We start from the raw sequence: 20,940 nt of genomic DNA, 5'->3' as shown, positions 1-20,940 counted from the left end.
TACGTTGTGATTATGCATAAATATACACTCGTATATACACAGAGTAACATTCAAATGAGTAAAAACAAGTGCATCACAACCAAAATAACACTGGTAATTAAGCGGGAAAGGGCAAAGTAAATTTTCCAAATCATTTGATTGGGCTCCCATAGCTTAAATTAATATCACTGATGGGCATAGCACTGCTCTGTACACCATTTTTTTTTAACACCTTTGAACCTAATCTGCATTAGAATAATTGATTCTGACTGTGGTGTATTGACATTGTAATATAATCAGTGTAGTTTATAGAAATACTCAGACATTATAGAAATTATTTTCATTATTTCAGCCCACATATTATATCTAATGCCACTGTTTCCGGAATAGTTGCATAAATATGTGCAGGTAATTAATGCAATGGGTTGATAATTTGATATAAATGCTCACATAACTCCCTCTAGGGATCTTAGACTGTCTTGTGCCACGTATACTGCATAGTAACATCTTTGCATTTTCATTGCTATTGTAGGTCCAGGAGGGGATGAATCTTTTAATCACTGGACCCAATGGCTGTGGAAAGAGTTCACTCTTCAGAATTTTAAGTGGTTTGTGGCCTGTGTATGAAGGAGTTCTCTACAAACCCCCTCCGCAGCACATGTTTTATATACCACAAAGGTATGTGTTTTGCTCAAGGTGATACCTTTTTTCTGGTTACATGAATTTTGACCCTGCTTCTCTCATTTTCAATCTGTGATATGTACAGCCAAGTTAAAAGGTGGTAAGCACAACCTCAGCTGTGTGGAGAGTGCTAAAAAAAAAAGATCCCTTCTCATTGGTGATGCAAATCTTCAGTCATTGGAAAGGGCTCACATACACTCGTGATAGAGCCTATGCTCCCCTGATGGCTAAAGTCCTGGATGATTGGGATCATGGGAACAGACTAGAATCTGAAAGAGATTTGAAATGGACCTAATAGATCTTAATTCTGATTTAACTTTAAAATCAAAGATCAAAACAAGTGAGAGTGTTTTGGTTCCTAAATGTTGAATTGTTCAAAATAATTTTCAAAACTTCAACTTCTACACTACAAGACCAGAATCCAATCCAATATTAACTGCAAATTGCCTTTTTAATAATATGTGCTCATTTTACTAAGGGAAGCATGGCTTTTTTGTGCTTCATTTGTATTCTGACTTGCTGTTGGACTCTCAGAACATAATTTAATGCAATTGATTCTAGAATATCTCCTTAGAGACTTCTAACTAGATTGTTTTGCAAAAGCAAAATCAAACACTGAGAATCTTCGATTGCTTTCTGTAGTTCATTTCTTCCCATGGGCCAAAGAGGTATTCATGGTACAGTTTGTAGTCTTGTTTAAGAAGTACAAGCTATTAAACTGAAGGAAAATATTAACTGATGAGTAGGTTTTCCTTGCTGCAGGTGAAGGTAACAAAGAACATTTATCTGTAATTTTTTCAAATATGTGTATAACTTATTGCTAGCCATTGTCATTTTTCTGAGCCACTCGAGGGTTTCATTCAGGAATTTGGAGCAAAATGCTTTATTAAATGCTTTTCAAAACAATATTTCAGAATTCCCATTGTGCAGGACATTCTTAAAATCAGTTTTATTCTTAGGCAGAACAAAAGCTATTCTGAATTTTTTTCTTGCAGAAAATCTTGCGTTTCAGCCACTTCTGTCCTCTGTGTAATCCCAGCCCCTTCTCGGATCAACAACTGAGGCTGGCTTGCCCAGAGCTCTTCCCCTTTACTTATGTCCCCTTTATTCTGTGAAAGCAAACAGACTCACGTTGAGTTCAGGCAGATTTGCGAACCTGCTGGTTGAGGGGATTGAATCGCACCTGCTGGGTTTTCATTTCCATAAACATGGTTGGTTGTTAGCTGTTTCCCCTAACTTTGCAGTGCTGGGGGAGTTTGTCCAGCAGACCTCTTCTTTGGAACATTTCAAAACTTTTGGTCAGAAACTGAGATTCAACCAGCGTCTTTGCAGCCCTCTGTGACCAAAGCCATGTAGGGATTGGCATATCATCTTTGCAGTGTACCCTGAAGGTGTCACTCATATGTAGTCCGTCCTAATAGCATCCCCCAGGAGAAAGGGTGCTGCCGTGATGTCTTTGGGACATCTAAGTGATGTTGTCATGGCTCGGCTCAGTGGCTCTGTGTGAGCTCTGCGCTCCTGGAGGGTTTTTCAGGCAGTACAGAGGTATTCCCTTCCCAAGGGACAGAGCAGTGTCTGGGTAAATGGGGCAACAGTGAGTGACAGAGAGGGCTCTTCTGCAAAAGTGCTACACCTTGATTGTGGCTGAACATTTTGAAGTCTACTTTGGGGCACAGTTCAGCTGTGTCAGTGTGGGTTCTGTAGGCTCAGAAGTGTGGCCTGTCACTCATAAGTGTCTTGTATTTGGAAAGGGACTGTGAGACTGAGTCTTGTAGGGGTTTGTGGCTGAATGTGGCTGAAGGGGTTGATATAGGACAGCAATCAATCAGATTTGTTTGTTAGGATGTCCTTTAGGATTCTGAGTTGCTTTTTTGCGCAATGTATTTGTTCTTTGGGCTTACAGAGTCTTAGATGAATATCTGAGACACTAGGAATGACTTGAAGGACACTCAGTTTTAAATTGAAGTTTATACATTTCTGGACCAGATTTGCAACAGATCTGCTGGATCTTTAGGGCTTTTGTGTGGATTGCCTTATGTGGTCCAGGCATTTTTTTTCTGGCTGTATTCCACTTCTGAGTGCTTTAACAGTTCATTTATTTATGGCCTAAATAAATTACACATTCAGTTGGGTTTTTTTGTCTGTCCCTGGCTCTAGAATACATTTAGAATTTCTGTAGTGATTTGCAAATTGTTCTGAAGTCCTGAAATTGAAGCAGTTTATTTTGGAAGGTCTTGGGGGTACAACCATTTTGCTTATTAACCCTGTGCAAATTGCTGCTTGGTCAGGATTACCTTCTGTTTATTTTTTTAGAGATAATTCTAAAACTTCAGACTCAAAAAGATAGTGCCCTGCCTGCATTTCATCATGTAGATATTTCAGCATAACTTTAGGGAAAACTTATGTTCCAGACTGAGAGGATCTGGAAGGTGGTGGGATGGTATCACCTGGATTCAACCTACCTCACTCTTTTGTTTGGTGGGTAGGTGAAAACTGTGGTATAGCAGAAGGCTCTTGAATTGGTGGATGTCCCTCAGAGCAGCAAGTTAGAATGATATCACTGTGTTTAAGTGTATACATTATGACTTTGGTCTAAGAATACAGGAGACGGCTCTCCCTGAGTGGACACAGTTACCATTGAGCCTGGTAAGAGCTTACTCCTGCATGCCTGTGGCTGAATTTAATTCTGCATCACCCCTCTTTGAGTCAAATGTAGGAACCCCATCTGCACCCAGTGAATGGTGGAGAATACAGTGACTACTAAGAAACAAAATACTCCACAGTAAATAGGAGCTCATTGAAAAGATTATTTTTTTATCTCTATTTGTAATGTTCCAGCGTAGTATTCCAGAAATGCGTGGGAAATCATGCGTCTTTGCCAAGTTCAAAAGCTGCACACAGAAGTATGATTTATTAAAAAGTGAATTATCTCATTGTATACTCCCAACTTCATCAGCACTACAAATGCTTTGTAGTTGGCTTTACTTAGCAGTATGTAGGCTTTAAAACGGAGCCTTAAGGGTCACTATCTTTTTATCTTTTTACATTGCTTAGCATCATTGTACTGGTTTTTTTTAGATTTTACTGTGAATCACTGTGAGATTTTTTTTTTTTTTTTCCCCTCCTCTTATGTAGGGCCAAGCCATGCAGAATTTGTCCTTAGTCAGTCACAGTTCTGGTGGATGCTGATGGGACAAACTGCCCTTTTGAGGGGCAGGGAGAGAGAAGCCCAGGGATTTCTGTGAGTGTGGCTCTGCCGCTGTCCGTGACAGGCCTGTAAAAGAGGAGGGTGGGCAGAAGAGAGGGAGGCTTTAAGAGGCTTTAAGCAGTCCAGCATCATATTGGTGCCAGAAGCAGCTTATTTTCAAGGATGGATCAGTGCTAGGAACTGGTAACAGCTCAACAAGTTGTCACATCTCATTGGAGCCTCAGTAACTGGCAGAGTGTGTGCTCTCACCCCTTCTTCTACTCCTCTGTCCCTCTTTTGCAAAGTAAAATTCATTTGTGTTGACCACCTCTTTTCATTCCTCTTTTAATTAACTGGTCAAGAGGGTAGCATGAATGAAAAAATAAATGCTTGTGGGTGCTCTAGTTGGTAAGGAATCATGATTGAAATCAGAATTCAGAAACATAATTTTCAATAATAAGTAATTAACAAAAATATATAGTGGGTAGCATTAGTACCGATGCTAAAGATATTGACCACAAGACGTATATGTAGCACTTAGGGAATTAAAGCAGCAGTCAATCCTTTCATAGTATATCAGCACTGTATCTGAAGGTAGCCTGATTTGTCCAGACTGTGCCCTGTTCCTACTCTGTTGGTCTTAAATATGGGAGGAGACTCCATCTCTGTGGTATTAGTGAGCTCTAGCATACAATTCCTCCTAACATTTACTCCAGCTCTTCCTGCTCTCCAACTGAAAGTCTCAGCTTTTTCAATTGTAAGGAAACAGAGATTCTGCACACGTTGGCTCTCATTTCCTTTGTTCTCCCTCGTTTGATATAAACGTCAGCAGAATTGCACACCTACATACTTGCAGGTTACCTTGACAACACCACAGGAATATTCCTCAAAGTCTCTGCACCGTAAAGCTGCAGTAAAGCTGTAATCACCACTGGGTTATTGATATAAATTATTAATAATTTTCTGCCAACTGTGTCTTATTGTCTTATTTGCATGGAGGAATGTCTCATGCAGTCTCTTTTGGTTCCATAATGTTCTATCATGACTCTCGAGTCTTCCTAGCACAGCACATATCTAAAACGTCCATCAGCATTTTCTCTGACTTTCTTGAGGACTGATTCACATTTGTAGAGCTCAGAGTAATTCTTAATCCACTGTACTTCTTTCTCCTGGTCCATTGTTACTGTTTTTTCTCTCCAGCTTGCTTCTACTGTAATTTGGGTATTTTTGTGACGTGTTTCTGCAGTAGTATGAATAGTTTCTCTGTAATTCTGTGTAATTCTAGTAGAAGACCAACCCTGACCATTTTCTCAGTGGTCACAGTGACCACAGTGACGGTCCAATTCTGTATTCTCTCTCTCTTTCTATTGCTCATTCAAGTAGATCTCTAATATTCCTTTCCTTCAACACCAGGCTTGTCAGATGCTAAAGTGGAGGCAACCAAAGATGCACTAGTATCAAATGTTGTTTGTTCTTCATAATGTAAGATTTATATACCTATATCTTGCTGTCTTCTTATTAATGCTAGGACAGTATGGAACATAACAGTTTAAAGGTTTATCTGGCCCTCCTAAGCTGTTTGTTTTTGCATATGTCTGCTCTATTTCTGATATTTTATCTGGGGTTCCTTTACAAGTCTTTTCCTGTCTGGTGTTTTTCCTTCTGTATTCTAAAAATGTCTTCGGCTACTAAACAAAATTGCATCAGCTACGAAGATGTATTTCCTCTCCTTAGCTCTATTGAGTAATCCAAATGTCTGATGTGATTTGCCTCAAGTAGTCCAAGATATTCATCATGTGGATGAAATCAAGCAAGAATATTTCAGGTCTGAGTGATATAAATAATAAAGTGATAAAATAAAAGTAATTTTTACATTATAAGCACATGAAAGTTTGACAATTATAGCATGATTCAAATGTTATGTTAAGCATGGAGGTAGTTAGTAGTGGCCACTGTCATTAAAATGTGGTTGTTTCCTAAGACAATTCTTGATTTCCTAAACAATTTAATCTTGCAAAATTGTTGTATTCACTTTCAGATACCCTATATTACATATGAAAGTATGTGCATATGTAGTATGTATATATGGTTCTTCTGTATTAGACTACTTTCTCGTTAGCATGTGGTCTGTTAGAGAAGTAGCCCAAATGAAGTGCTGTGCAAATATGTCTATGCGAGTTCTGTTGCCTCATCTCATTTAAATTGGCTCAGATGTCTCTATGCTATGTAGTATTTTGCACATCCTACTTTCTTGTCAGCTCATACTGCTCTGTCTTTAACTATGATCCCTTTAGTTCGGTCAGCTGGAGTTAAACTGTACTCTGCACATGCCAACACCGCACTAGCAATTGTCATTGCCCTTCAGCATTTTGCTGATAGTATACCACCACATTGACTTGTTCCTTCAGTACTTTGCCATCAGTTTATGTCATGCTATATAGTTGCACACACCCCTTGCACACTGCATCTCTCTGTCATACTTCTTGTTGTCAAGTTCATGGTGCTCCTTTTAAATATGTTTATTGCCAAAGTTCACCACTTATCTGACAGATGAGAAAAAGGTCTGTGGTAGACAGCGTTAACACGAAAGATAACATGCTTCAGTTATGCATACTATTTTGATACAGGTTTGCTTTAACAAATTGGCTGCTACTTTGTATCTTCTTTTTTCTTTTTTGAAATGAATCAATTCAAAACAGGTTAACTCAGTATTCTGCTGTTCATTAAAAAGTGTGGCCTTGCATCTGAGAGGGCTGTTAGGCTATCCCCTCAGCCGCGGCACAGCTTTTCCCATTTCATCTTACTGGGACTCATATAGAAATGCTTGCACTTCTCCTTCCTGATTGAAAGAAGTCCTGTCTTGTCTCGCCTAGAACAGAAAAGTTCTTGTCTTGCTGCCCTGTAGGTTAGCTGAAGCTTTGCCTGCCAGGATCACTGGGAGACCTCTCCGTTTCCACTGCAGATTCACTCACAGCTGTAAAGTTTGAAGGTTTTTAATTTGGTCTATGTGCTGACTGATCACAAGTAACGACAGTACCTCTTGATAGCACATTGTGAGCAAGATTCACCTACGCTAATAGTCAGAGGTGGAAAATGGCTTTATGGATTAGCTGCTACTCCCTCTCAAGCCATGCAAGGTCCCTTCCTTACTGGCCAGACACAAGAGTCAGCTAATTAAAGCACAGCTTACAAGTCTTTTCTGTTATTAGGCAAAGTGTTGCAGAAATCCCAGGCTGAAGGCTTTAGTCAGCTTGCTGCCTTGGGGTTTAGTTTAGATTTAAAATGTATTTACATAAATCCAACACCGATCTTAAAGGCTACAGCTAAACTGATGTTTGTGAAGGACTTCAGCATGCTCTGGGGTTTTGGTCCCTCAATTCGGACTAGGGGCACGTCTGGAGCAAGCTGTGGCTATGGGAGATACCAAGAGGACTAAACGTGGGTGAGGAATTGAGACGTGTTGATACATACTCAACTTTTACTCCATATGGAGATTAGTGCATTTCCTAGTGGGCAGTTGTCTGAAGCACAGAAGCCAGTACCATACTTGATACAGATGAAGACTCTTGTTGACAAGTTTGAACCACCAGGGAAGTCCAGGCTTGATTTGGTACAGAGATTTCAGTATCATCTCTTATCTACTGGTGGTCTTTTCAGTTGAAGCAGGTTCTATTATTACCACCTTCTGTATAGATGGATGGAGAGACTTCGTTCTCCAAACTCATGGAGATATCTCACTTAAAGCACAATGTGGTCACTTAACTTGGTGCAAGCCAAGTCTCTTTTATTTGTGATCCATACAAAAACTTGATCATTCAGAGAATTAAGATCCGCTCAGTGACTCATTGCATTCCTACCAAATGGCAGATACACAGAGGTATAATGTAAAGTGGTCAGCTGCATGTCTGATTAAATACCATGACGTGTATGCAACTAAAAGGTGAAATCCATTCTTGTAATCAAAGCAGCATCCCTCCTATTTTGAGTATTGCTTCAGTACTAAGCACATAAATCTTGTTTTGGCTCCTGCTCAAAAGTGGGTGTCACTAATATGTAGAGCTTCCTCCATTTACATTGTTTTGAGATGTTTTCCTCAATGTTACAGAAAAGCTAAGTTTTTGTCTGCGAGGATGCCCAGTTACAGGAATATTTCTACTAGGATCTCTGGCAATCAGCTGCTCTGTGTTTCATAACGTATTTTGGACACCATGTTCTTGCCAGCATGAACTTGCAATGCCTCCACCCACCACTTGCTTCTTTTCATAGGTTTTGAATATCGAAAGTCCTCATTCAGCACCAATAATTACATGTTGCCTGTACCACCTTTCCAGGCATTCATGTGTGTGCCAGACTGTTTATGGAACTTCATTTAAAAGCTGGGAAAAGTAGGCTTTGAAATTTTTTTTAAGTACATTGTCAGGTTAAGCTTGACAAACATTTTATAAATATGAAGTCATTAAATAGATTATAAGAACTGAGTACGTGGCTGAGATTTATAGGATCCATCCAGCAAAGCAACTGACAATCTATTTAATCTGTGCTAGGTTCATTTTGCTGAGACAAACAGCTCACTTGCCTTTAAAATTTAGTTTTGATAGCAGTGCCAGGAGAACAAATTCATGTACGGGTTAACTGAGATAGCTCTGTAACTTAGCAGTGGTATGCACAAACTTGCATGTGAGGGAGTAATCTGGTGGTTGCATTTACATGACCTAGTTTCTACAGAGAAGTGCCATTACTGCGTCTAGCTTGAGCAGTTACCTCCAGCTTAATGCCCTACATTGCAACAGTGCAACAAAAGATCTTTGACAAATGAACAGAATGGCAAATGTTTACTATTTCAATAATATTTTACCTAGGAATGTCAAAAAGCATGCTTCAAATGCCTTATGCATATCAAATTATGAGAAGCAACTTGGCTACATAACACAGGGAAGCACTGGGAAAAATAAACTACAAAACTTGCCTGACATATAAAGCTTGATATGAAAAGACTGAAAGGATGCTGGCTTTTGTGAGGGGAGGAAAGCTGGAAGCTCTAATAACAACTGTATCATCTTTCCTGGGAAGAAGTCCTTTCTCCTCTTTCTTACTATAGTTTTCAATCAGAAACTCTCATTACAGTGCCCTATGCTTTTAAATATCCAGATAGTAGACATAGCCAACACCTCCCTCCTGAAGAGAAGGTGGTAGCCCTTCCCATGCACTATAGGCTCTGCCTTTTGCCTGCCCCTATGTCCTGGGCTCCAGAACTGTGTCCCGGCTCCAGAACTGTGTCCCGGCTCCAAGGTGAACTGGACCTTCAGCCCTCTCCCAGCCTCTCCATGGTTTGCTTGCTCAGACACATTTCTTAGGGTCTAGTCCCATGTTTGCCTGCCTGCAGGCTGAGTATCTCACCCTCTGTCCCTCCTCCAACTCACTGTGGTTTCCAAGGTAAATGTAAGTTTTATTCAGCACGGTGACTCTGTTCTGCATTTCTTGGAGATAATGCAGTATTCACTAGTAACTATCCACCTTCCAGAGAGAAGACTATTAGCCATTTATTTATACAAGTGTTCAACCCCCACCCCCAACAAGTTAAAGCTATAAAATGTCAACTCATACACCAAAGGTAGAATTCATCTATGTTCATTTAGGCAGCTAAAAGTTAGACATTCTTGTGTGAGCTTTATAATGAGTGAACTGTCTACCTCCGGAGGGTGATTCGCTGTTGCAATGCACCAATGAAAGTGTTCATTGTTGATGCCAGCAAGAAAGGTATTCGAACTCTGTAATGCATTAATTAAAATTCCTTTTATTAGAGAAAGGAATAAGCTGATAGCATAGATAATCACAAAATCACAGAATGGTTGAGGTTGGGAGGGACCTCTGGAGGTCATCTGGTCCAACCCCTGTGCTCAAGCAGGGCCACCTAGAGCTGTTTGCCCAGGACCGTGTCCAGATGGCTTTTGAATATCTCCAAGGATTGAGACCCCACAGCCTCTCTGGGCAACCTGTTCCAGTGCTTGATCACCCTCGCAGTGAAAAATTGTTTCCTGATGCTCAGATGGCATCTCCTATTTCAGTTTGTGCCCATTGGCTCTGGTCCTGTCACTGGGCACCACTGAAAAGAGCCTGGCTCCACCTTCTTTGCACCCTCCCTTCAGGTATTTATATACATTGATAAGATCCCCTTGAGCCTTCTCTTCTCTCCTCTAGGCTGAACAGTCCCAGCTGTCTCAGCCTTTCCTCATAGGAAAGATGCTCCTGTCCCTTCATCATCTTTGTGGCAATTACGTATCATCAGATGCTAGGAACCCAGCATTGCGCAGCATCAGACAGACCTCTAGTCACAGCATGGCAGGCTGCACTTGATCCCATCTGTGCTAAGGTTCGTTGGCATTATGGTCTTTAGCGCTCTGATAGGATTTTCTTAGAAGTAAACAGTTCCATTTATCATTTCTACTGTCAAACAGAAGGATGTTGGCATGAGAACATGCTGCTTCACTTCAAGATAAAGACAAGGACACATATAAATTACAAGGTGGTGTAATTGCTGGTGCCAAGTGGGAGCTGCTTGCAGGCTCCTCTGTTATGATTAGCCAGCAAAGCTTATCCTGCAGCCACGTGATAAGTGCAGCGCAGCACAGGCCTGAAGGCCAAGTTATATGTGCAGCACAGCCCAACACGGTGCAGCAAAGTATAGCACAGACCCGTGCCCACTCAGGTGAACTGTTCCACGGATTGCTAACTCCTCAGTACACAATAGTCTTCCAGTTCAGATCACTGTAGCTGTTCGTCCTGTGTCCTAGGACAAACATCTAAGACACATGAGACCTACTGGAGGTACCAGTTCACTAGAGGACTCCATTGACTACAAAGAGAGCCTGGGGTGACTAACTCAGACTTGGATGAGTAACTTTTAGGTGAGATGAGTCTCTTCTGCAAATAATGCTGAGTAGTCCCCAGAACACTGGATTTTCAGTTCTTTGTTCTTGAGTCAAGTCATTAATTATGTCATGGTCTCGTGGGACCATGTAGCAGGTGGGTTTTTTTCTGCAGTTCAGCAAGTGTGCGCTAGCCTAGCTTAGATGAGAGCGTGTCTTTCCCAAGAGGGAAGATTTTTCCAGGCTTGTTTATCTGCCTAATGTTTTGCATTAATTATACCCTATCAATTTTAGTTTCTGCTAGAGATTACTACAGCTCCCTTGTGGCCACTTCAGGTACATATAATGCTTGTAAAATGGCTATTATAATGTTCCATGTATCCATATACATGGTGTGTCTCTATTCTGCGCTGTCATGTTCTGGCCTGTGTAATGCAGTGTGTGACAGAGGATTAGAGAGGGAAGTCAGTGCAGTGTGTGACATCTCACTTGTTGGCAGGGTGTTTCACTGGAGACACACTATTGCTCTAGTATTACTTGCATATTCACATCCCAGTGGATGGAAAAATGATGCCATGGACAACTAAGCATTTTAGAAACCCAGAGCAAAAGCAGCCTCTGCTCTAGAGGCTTCACTGTCTACACTTCCTCTTCTCTGTGAAGTAAAGTGTCACTCTCATCTGCGAAACTGTGAATAATTTGGGAATAAAAGAGGGAAACTGCATTGCTCATTGTGTTACATTGCTGTGATAAAAATCAGAAACACCTCTTAGGCTGGGGTCTGGCTGGTGGGACTGGCAGGCTAGACTCTTGTCCAGAACAGCTCGTTGTTTTTTCTTCAATTCATTGATCTTCATGATCATCCATCCAAATAATCCCTTTATCATCAGGACTGCCAGAGGTATGAAAAGATTGGGCCTGCAAAAATTGGATGTTTAAGAAAAGGAGAGTATTTTTTCTTCATTTGTCTGGCTGGTTGATTTGATTCATTGCAGGAGGTATAATTATTTCAGATTGCATTAGCTGCTCATGTTTTGTAGAAGTTGTCTGGGTTTTGTTTTTAATTATACATGTGTTCTTGTGTTCTTTCTGTTGTCTCTGCCTATCACAAGATACAAATAGACTGAACTGGATAATTTTGTGAATTGTTCTCCTTAAACTTTTATGCCATCTGACCAGTTCTAGTTATATTGTAAGTGATCTTGGTAATGGTGAATAAGTAAATCATGAGATGAGATGATACCTGAGCATGAATAGCGCTTTAAATTAAAGGCTTCTTTTACCTTTCTGGTTATTATTTCCTCCCAGATTATTTTCTTGCAGAGATGTGCATAGCTTCTTTGCAAAGAGAGCCATGGAGTGATTACTGTGAGTTTTTTCAGCCTTTGATATCAGATTCTAATTATATGCATTGAGAATTCAGCCTTTCATACTGTGCATTTCATTTCCTGTTAACTATGTTAATGGCTATAAGCTGATTACATTCCACTCTGGTAACTGATCTATCTGAAATATTTAGAGGATGTTCATGGCTAGTTCTGTACGAGTGGAGAGGAGAGTTCAGTGTAGGGTATTTTGAAGAGAGATCAATTATTTGTATCTTTAGAAGGGTTGCTGAAACTTTAGCTGGCCCTAAAATCTCTTGAACTAGATACAATGCAATAAACTAAGCCTGTGCTTTTTTAACATTTTGCTAAATATTATACTATTTATTATTTTTTAACTCTGGTGATACCACCTTCTGTGTGAGAGTAGTGGATACAACACTATTTAAAAAGAACTTAATTCACATTCATTCAAGACATTTTATTTTCTCAAAGTTGTAGTGGTGGTGCCATCATTAGTTTTTTGCTGTTTATTTTATTAATGTCATCAAAGAACTATTAGGAATCCAGATCACTTAGTGGAGGTTGGCATTTCTTGAGCATCACTGTTCATCAAGCTTTGCTGCTGTTGAAAACTGTGGAGTTTTTACTATTAACCTAAATCAGGAGCATGGCAAGAGCTGGAGTTCTGCTGAGGTGATTCCAGCTGAGGTATTACAGCACCTAAAAATTAGGATCTTGGCACCAGCAGGGTGATGGAAAGTTCTACATATAGGTGGATTCCCTAGACAGTCAGGCAGAGATTTAGGGCTTTTGGAAAATTAGCCAAAAAATTTGTGTAGTAGGTAAAGGGAGCCACCTAGAGTTAATCCATAGGAGTCTCTAAATATAAAAGTATGTCTGAGCTCCTGCCTCTTACTGAAGTTTAGGTGTGTCGTGGTTTAACCCCAGCCAGCAAGTGAGCACCACGCAGCCGCTTCCCCCTCCCAGTGGGATGGGGAGGAGGAGCGGAAAAAAAAGGTAAAACTCGTTGGTTGAGATAAGAACAGTTTAATAACTAAAGTAAAATAAAATATAATACTAACTACTACTACTACTAATAATAATTGTAATGAAAAGGAATGTAACAAAAAAAGAGAAATAAAACCCAAGAAAAAAGAAGTGATGCACAATGCAATCGCTCACCACCCGCTGACCGATGCCCCAGCAGCTATCCACTCCTCCCGGCCAATCCCCCCCATTTATATATTGGGCATGATGTTCTATGGTATGGAATATCCCTTTGGCTAGTTCAGGTCAGCTGCCCTGGCTGTGCTCCCTCCCAGCTTCTTGCACACCTGCTTGCTGGCAGAGCACGGGAAACTGAAAAGTCCTTGACTTAGGATAAGCACTACTTAGCAACAACTAAAACATCAGTGTGTTATCAACATTATTCTCACACTTAATCTGAAACACAGCATTGTACCAGCTACTAAGAAGAAAATTATCCCAGCCGAAACCAGGACAAGGTGCCAAACTGAGAGCTAAATGTTAAACCCCTTTATCTATAACAAGCCCTCTCCTGAGAGCAGGCACCTAAATAAGATTAGAACCCCCTTTAATATGTTTTTTACAATGCTACTGAAGGATTAGGATGGTTACTGCATTTTATATTAAAAAGCATTGGGAAAAAAAGGAATAACATAATATATGGCACAAGGACTGGTACTAAAATGTCCCTCCTTCCATTTGAGGACTCTGACTGGTATGGTATATAATTAGGCTCTTTCCAATAACTCTCTTCAGACACGTGATTCCTGCCTCTTAGCAGCAGTTTCCTTGCTTCAGTGGGAAGATTAGAAGGTGCCCTCACTTTGACTCCTCTTTAGCCTGGATGCTAGCCTAGAAAAATGGGAATCTGATGCCCTGCAAGCTGAGAAGAACTTAGCCTGAACCCAGTTCTTGGAAGAGATTTGCTAACTGTTAGCTTGTCATACAGCCCCTCATCTTGCATCTCTAGTAGCTGCGGTATTTTGTGCTGGATTTAAAACTGTTGCTTTCATATTCCATGCTGTACTGGACCTTCTGGGGAATCAGACAGCATTTGGGCACAGCTGTAGGTGTGAGCTGTGCCCTTGGCTTTCTGGACTGGAGATTCTTCAGTGCAAGCACTGACTCCTTAAGATCTTCCAGGTTTCCTAGGAAGATACCTCCATGGCTGGAGCTTGGGCTCCAGTATCATCTTCTTGAATAGAGGTGCCTAAATTTGGAATACATTTTATTTTAGATGTCAAAGCAAGCCCTCTGAATTGCACTCTGAAGCCATCCCAATCTCCTTTGAAAATCCAAGCTGCAATTTATCTGAAAAGGAGAATCCCTGGTGTAGTGTTCCGCTTTCTCTCTCCTACTTGGGTATATTAGAGAGGCATCTTGTTAGCCAGAGACAGAAACTTAAAAGATGGGTCAGTCAAGAGTTTATAGTTGCATTACACATTATTTTCCCACATAACTTTGCATATCTGTGAGAATTATAGTGCAATAATAACTGCAAACACACTTGGACAGCAAATGGCAAGTCAGGTCCTGATTGCTCAGTCGGAGGCACACAGACGGGTTCCTGAATCACAAGCCACATGTTTTTAGAGGTTACTTTCCATGGAGGAAGTGTTAATCACAGCCTGTGCCAAGGAAGGTGAGGTGAGCTTCAGACTGTACCTGGAAGCGATTCCTTGGGCACTTACATTGGACTAATATCGCTTAACTTCTGACAGCAGCCACTTCATTAAGATACATTTTTGGTCCCTTTCTTATACCAGGGTGCTTATAATTAAGACTCTTGACCATTCAGATGGCTTTATAGACTCTCAAAGTGCATATTGATTAGTTGCTATAATTCTTTAAAATAGTATTATGGATGTCAGAACAAGTTACCAGTTCTGTCAGCACAGTTTATTTTGTGTGGAAGAGGAAAACACCTTTGAATACATTCAGGAAGTATTTGTAAACATTTCAAGTGGATATGGCTTGTTCTGATTTTGGAGCAGAAATTTCTTGACATCTAAGCAAGTCATCTTCCTTAACTTGCTACCCAAAAGAGTGAAGCCCTCTGCTCTTCAAGACATCAGAGAATTACTAGATGTTAGTACTGCCTGGTTACAGTGTGCAGTGTTAATCTACAATCCCTTTGAATTGGCGTTATACCTCTCTCTTTATGCCTAACAGCTCCAGCATGTAAGTAAGTCCTCTGTTTAGAAAGACAAGTGACTGGTATGTACTCCAATGTGGTTGGTAGCACCTGCCCCCTTCTCCCTCCCCAAAGCTAACCGCAATAAAGAGACCGTATCATCAGCAACACCTGCCCTTTCTCCCCATATGATTTCTCTAATATTTTGCCAACATTGTACACGATGTCATGTGTCAATAGGGCACTGGGGAATTGTCCACACCACAGGCTTCAGATTGCAGCATGTCTTGATATCATCTTTCTTTAAAGCCTGCACTGCAAGGGGGAAGCTGTAAGCCTTAGGGATGATGGCGTGTTACCAGCAGAATGAAGTTACGACTCTGCAAAGTGAAGTCCTAAGTGCACCAAACAGAAATTGGTGATGCAATAAAACCATCAAACTGAGTGAAAAAGATCAGTTTCTGAGAACTGAAAATGTCTCTTCCAATAAATGCCTTGAAATTCCAGAAAACCAGGCAGAAATCAGTAAGTTTTCTTAGCTTTCTGGAGGTTTGATACCAAAGCTTTAAAAAAGGATTACTGATCTTAAATCCTGTCTCTCAAAAACAGTGTAGGAATCTTTTTTCAGAGAGCAGAGAAAGAAAGAAAACAATTGCAGAGCTATTACCATCAAAGACATGACCTCTGCACGGCAGAGGAGTTGCTTTCGGAGTCTGTAAGAGTGCTTTCTTTGAGGCTGGAACCCAGACACTCTGGCTGAAAGGAAAAACTCCATCAGAAATCAATTAAGTCCAGTTAAACTCAAGTATTACTTCAGGACAAAAAGACTGTTTTTGTTGTTTGAACTGCTAAAAATTTAATGAAAACAGTATTTTAACAAGGAGCTTACTGGCAAAGCCAAAATTTCACTGTTGCTGTATCCAGTTACCCATACTTCTTACTACTTAATGTCTAGCTATCACACACATGTAACCTCAATTACAGTAACATCTGATATTTATCAGGTTTTAGTGTGTTTGACTTTGTGGCACCCATGGTAGGTAAGGAGGTTATTGTCTTCAAGTTACGGATAGAGAAATCTGATATAGCATGAGATTGTGAGAGTATGAGTTAGATGAGATCTCATCTAACTTTAGCACTTTAGAAGTTAGTTATCCAAGTTAGTTGTCTGGGCTCTGTCCCCCACTGAGGGAGAAGACACCCCCAGGAGGCAATCCATCCCCACCCTAAAATAAATGGGATAAACCAACCACAGAGGTGCCTCTCTGTTGTCGAGAGTTGGAGTCCCAAAGGAGACATCTCATGCCAAGCAAGATGAAGTGTCCCCTCAGGGACATGGGTGGCTGCCTATAGGATGGGGGAAGCAGAATGTGCTCTCCCACCTCCCGGGACAGACCCGTAACCATAAGCCATTCTTCCTCTCTGCTAGTTAGTCAGTAATTGATGGGGTTTGCTATTCCACTGCCGGCTGGGCTTTTCTTTAATTTTTACAAACTAGGTGGGGAGAGGCGTGCTTGGTAGTACTGGTGTGTTTAGATGGGAGGCCACAAGCAAAATCCAGTTGTACCAGGAAGCGGTGCTGGTGACTCAATAAACAGCATGGCAACAAGTGTCCTGGCATGGTGCTTTTGAGCGTTGCCTTCCCAGTTGTGCTGTAGGTTAAATCTCAGAGCAGCTAATCATTACAGGATCATACTTCACAAGAGTAAGGTATTAAACCCCAGACAAATTATATGATAGGTAACTCTGTCCTCCTTGCCCTTACCTGCAGCTTCACCTAAATTACACAGTCTTACGCACAACCTGATTTAAACTTTTCTGAGCCCAGGTGGAGTTGCTGTCTTCTGTCCCAGAGATGGCAGCAGTCTGGAGCAAGTGAAGTGATTTCTACATATGCAAGAAGTAAAGCCCTTTGGGATTTTAGATGGAGAGCACTATGGAAATGTAATACATCATTACTTCATGAAGTTGTATAATGTTTAGAGTTGAGATTTTGCAATATCCCCATTAATGTAAATGGTTCACTGCACTTGATGCTAGTGTTCATGCAGCAGCCCAGAGCGGCACTCTTCCCACAATAAGCAGAAAGCAGAATAATGAGCAAAGAGGAGCAGCAATGCTTGTATTTGACTTGCAGTTCTGGTTTTGCTCCATCTGGGTGCCTGCCTACAGCAGGGAGGTGACCAAATATTTGTGAGCAGTTCAGATCCCCTGCCCTTCCCACCCTTACCCAGCTGGTGGTGAAAGTAGTTTAACTACGGGTGGGTACAGACAGTTCACCATGGATTTCTGCAGCACTAAAACCAATGCAGCTGAGGCCAGCATGAATGTGACTTTCAGTTCATGTTGCAGCTTTAGTTCTGTAATTCTACATCTGTTGCATTATGAATTCCTTCAAATTACTCTGGGTGTATTTTAGGGACTCTCAGAGTAACAATGGATAGATCCACTCCTTCTGCAGAGACACCTCCAAGGGAAGGGAAGAAATCTGCTGAGGTATTATGCATCTCTGTCAGCGAAAGCCTTTGCATGGCTGAGACCTTCCCACTAGGCAGGTCCAGAGCTCTTCAGGGAAGAAAACTGACCCCTCATCAAAGCGCTGTGAAGTTGTTGGAAGCAGTTCTCAGTGGCAAGAGCAAGCTGCCTGGAAGCCTCCTTGTTGCTGGCCCGATTTTAACTGCTCCTCTCTGTCATCATCCCCTGGCACCACAGCTTTAATAAGACTAGCATTGTTTTGGCAGATGACCCCAGAGGGAGTTAGTGTAACTCTTGGCACAGAAAGCAGGACAGAGCCTGGAGCCTGACTGTTCTTTGGCTCTGGCCTTCCCTTCCAAACTCAAAATCTCACAGATCATTCCCAGGGTGTTTCCAGCTTCCAAGGGCTATCAGCAGTACCTGTGGGACAGGATGGATATTTGTCCTTTGCAAGAAATCCTTAGAACAAGAGCAGCAAAAGAGATGGCTGAATAGATGTGTCTTAGATTGCCTTTGTTATCCTAGCCTGAATGGCCTGGTATCTTTTAGAGAGCTGTAAAACTGTTCTTTGAGCTGACTTTGTTTAGAGACTAGGAGGATTTTTGGGGCCTGGGCTGTACCGGAGGCTGGGCACAGCTTATGACATTGTGGAGACTGTCCATAGCCATTCCAGGGACATGGCCATAATTGAGGACTCTGGCTCCAAAGTGGAGACAGCTTGTTTTAGTAAGACGGATGGTATTACCTGGTCTGGGAACATCGTGATTCAGAAGCTGCTTCACATACAGCTCAGCCTCGTGCTTGGCAAAAGGAGGCTGGTGCTGGGAGGTTTAAGCTGATCAGCTTCTCTGTTGTATGCTTTTTTGCAATTCAGAAGTGTTACACTGGCTTCTAGAGCCAGCTAAATTATGCCCGGTCCCAATTCTGCAGTTCAGAATAGTAGTGTGCAAAGGAGGCTTTCAGTGCTCTCCTGCCTGACTTGGGTGTCTCCTGCTGCACCATGGAAGTCTTTCCCAGTTTGAGCTGCAACGTTTTTGTTACAATTTGCTTTTAACATGTGAGCGTTTAATTCAATTTCTAAATCTCTAAGCATACCAAACCTTGAATACAGCATAGAGTTTCCCTGATTCCAAGTGAAAGTATTCAGAATGGGCTAGGAAGTGGATGTTTATTCTGCCTGATCTGTCATTTTGTTTTCATGCTAATACTACCCCTGTTGCTACCCTGTAATCAGCTGTTATGGAAACAATACATTGTCCCTAGGGTAGGTTTAGAAAAACATTAACCCACAATGCACCCACAGATAAATCCAGTTTTAGCAACATGGTGTTTAAAGCGTTATACTCTGCTGATAGAGCATCAGCAAGATGTGCTCGCTTGGAGCCAGCTCCAGATTACTGGTTTCTCTGTATTGTTTCTCAGGCCCTACATGTCCATTGGGACACTACGTGATCAAGTCATCTATCCAGACTCAGTGGATGACATGCACGAGAAAGGCTACCAAGATCAAGATCTGGAGTGTATCCTGCATATGGTTCATCTGTACCACATAGTTCAAAGAGAAGGAGGTAAATGGCATATTTTTGTAAAAAGCTTTACAAAATCCATTCCTTGTGTGTGTGTCTTAGTGTGACTGACCTTTAGTTACTGAAGTGGCAAAACTGGATCCAGATCTTTTGTGGTTGTGGGAGCTGCAACCACATGGTTGTTGCTCCTGATGCTAATGGAGGGAGAAGAGCCAAGTGCTCCTCTCCTCCCCACTAAATCCATGCCCAAGCTGAACATCCTTGTTCTCTTGTAATGGCCAGTCTTTTCATGGTATTGTAAGATCACTGACCTTCCTTCCTTTTCTTAGAAAACGTAACCTTGTCTTAAAACCTTGTAATGTCACTGCCTATATCAACTTGAAAGCACGTGAATGAAAAAAGAGCCAGGTCTGCTTTCACCTCCCTGGTTTGTGGGATCAGCAGGACTATGTGGCATGAGAAGGACTGTCTGATACCACACCACCAGGGTGAATAAGTTAAAAATAACCAAATGACACTGGCTGGCAGTAGAGTGTTGCCACCTACCACTTGCTGTTTCAGTTGCCATGTGTTCTCAGCATTGTTTGGCCTAAGAGTAGAGGACAGTGTAAATACAGTGTCACAGTAAATGTCAAGATGCTGAAGGCTTCTCTTGTGTCTAAGGAACTAGAGCATTTAATGGCTTTTTTTCCCAAGCATAGCAATAATTTTCATCCTTTTGTTCCCACCAGCCACTAATCTCTAGTTTGAGTTTCCTCCCCATCATTATGCTTTTAAAACAGACATAGGACAAAGTTGGTAACATTTAGAGAGAAGAAGGAGGATCGTCAAACCCATCTAAGGAGCTGACGTCGGGAGTGCTGGATGTAACCTGCCTCTCTCTGCCAGCTGTCAGTGCTCCTTTTTGAGAGGGTACTTTGCGTGCATTGCCTTGTAATGTGTGTGCTTGGTGTCTCTCAGGATCATTCTGACAATAGAGAGTAGTGCTTCAGCCTTTGGGAATCCCAAGGCAATGTCTAAATTCCCATTCCTGGATGGCAGCCTGTCGCTCTGTTCAAAAGGCAGAAGGTGTATTTTATTTTTGAAGTATGCGTGGACACTCATCTGGTGTCTTTTCTGCACATTTTAGAGTGGGGAGTAGTAATCATTAACAGCAGCAATTGTATACCTACAGATACTTCTCCACCTCACAATCCTGATGATAGATTTATCTTTACATGGGTTAATGCTTCTTTGTTAAGAATGTACTAATGACTGTTGGCCCTCAAGCTGCAATAGAAAATAGGAATCTGCCATCGTTCTGATTCATATTATTATTCAGATCTGATACTATGACACAAGGATTGAAAAAGCGGGCAGAGAGCTAAACTCAGTGACCAGAATAATTGCAGAGAAGGCGTCTACTCCCTACCCTGACATTATAACTATTCCTGTTAGTATTCCTGAGTCACTTACTTCACTAAGTGAAGTACCCAGATTGCAGAAGAACAAGCAGATGTGTTGGAATGGGGAGCCGAAAAAGGAGGAGCAGTTAAATTGTCAGTGGCAAGAAGCCACTGTGGAGCGTGTATTCATAGCCTGCTGGTACTTGTGGATGTACTGAACAACACATGACCCTCAGGGGCCAAAACCATATCCTCAGCAGTCTCTGAAGGCACATCGTTGTGCTTTATAACCCTGCAGCTGGAGCATGTAACTGATGATGGGGCAGTTACTGTGCTCCACGTGCAAGATGCCG

The 20,940-nt window shown here is 41.5% G+C and overlaps 1 protein-coding gene across 1 annotated transcript in view; it reads left to right on the top strand.

The window, feature by feature from the left end:
* ABCD2 (ATP binding cassette subfamily D member 2) overlaps positions 1 to 20,940 on the top strand; it is a 48,775-nt gene that overhangs the window by 14,412 nt on the left and 13,423 nt on the right. Inside the window, exons 6-7 of the mRNA XM_050907154.1 lie at positions 512 to 657; positions 19,099 to 19,244. Of these exons, the coding sequence (XP_050763111.1) occupies positions 512 to 657; positions 19,099 to 19,244 (292 nt within the window). The remainder of the gene's footprint in view (positions 1 to 511; positions 658 to 19,098; positions 19,245 to 20,940) is intronic.

This window comes from Gymnogyps californianus, chromosome 1 (assembly GCF_018139145.2).
Source record: "Gymnogyps californianus isolate 813 chromosome 1, ASM1813914v2, whole genome shotgun sequence".
Classification (NCBI taxonomy): Eukaryota; Metazoa; Chordata; class Aves; order Accipitriformes; family Cathartidae; genus Gymnogyps; species Gymnogyps californianus.
The sequence above is the reverse complement of the archived record's forward strand: the minus strand, read 5'-3'. Positions and strand labels throughout refer to the sequence as shown.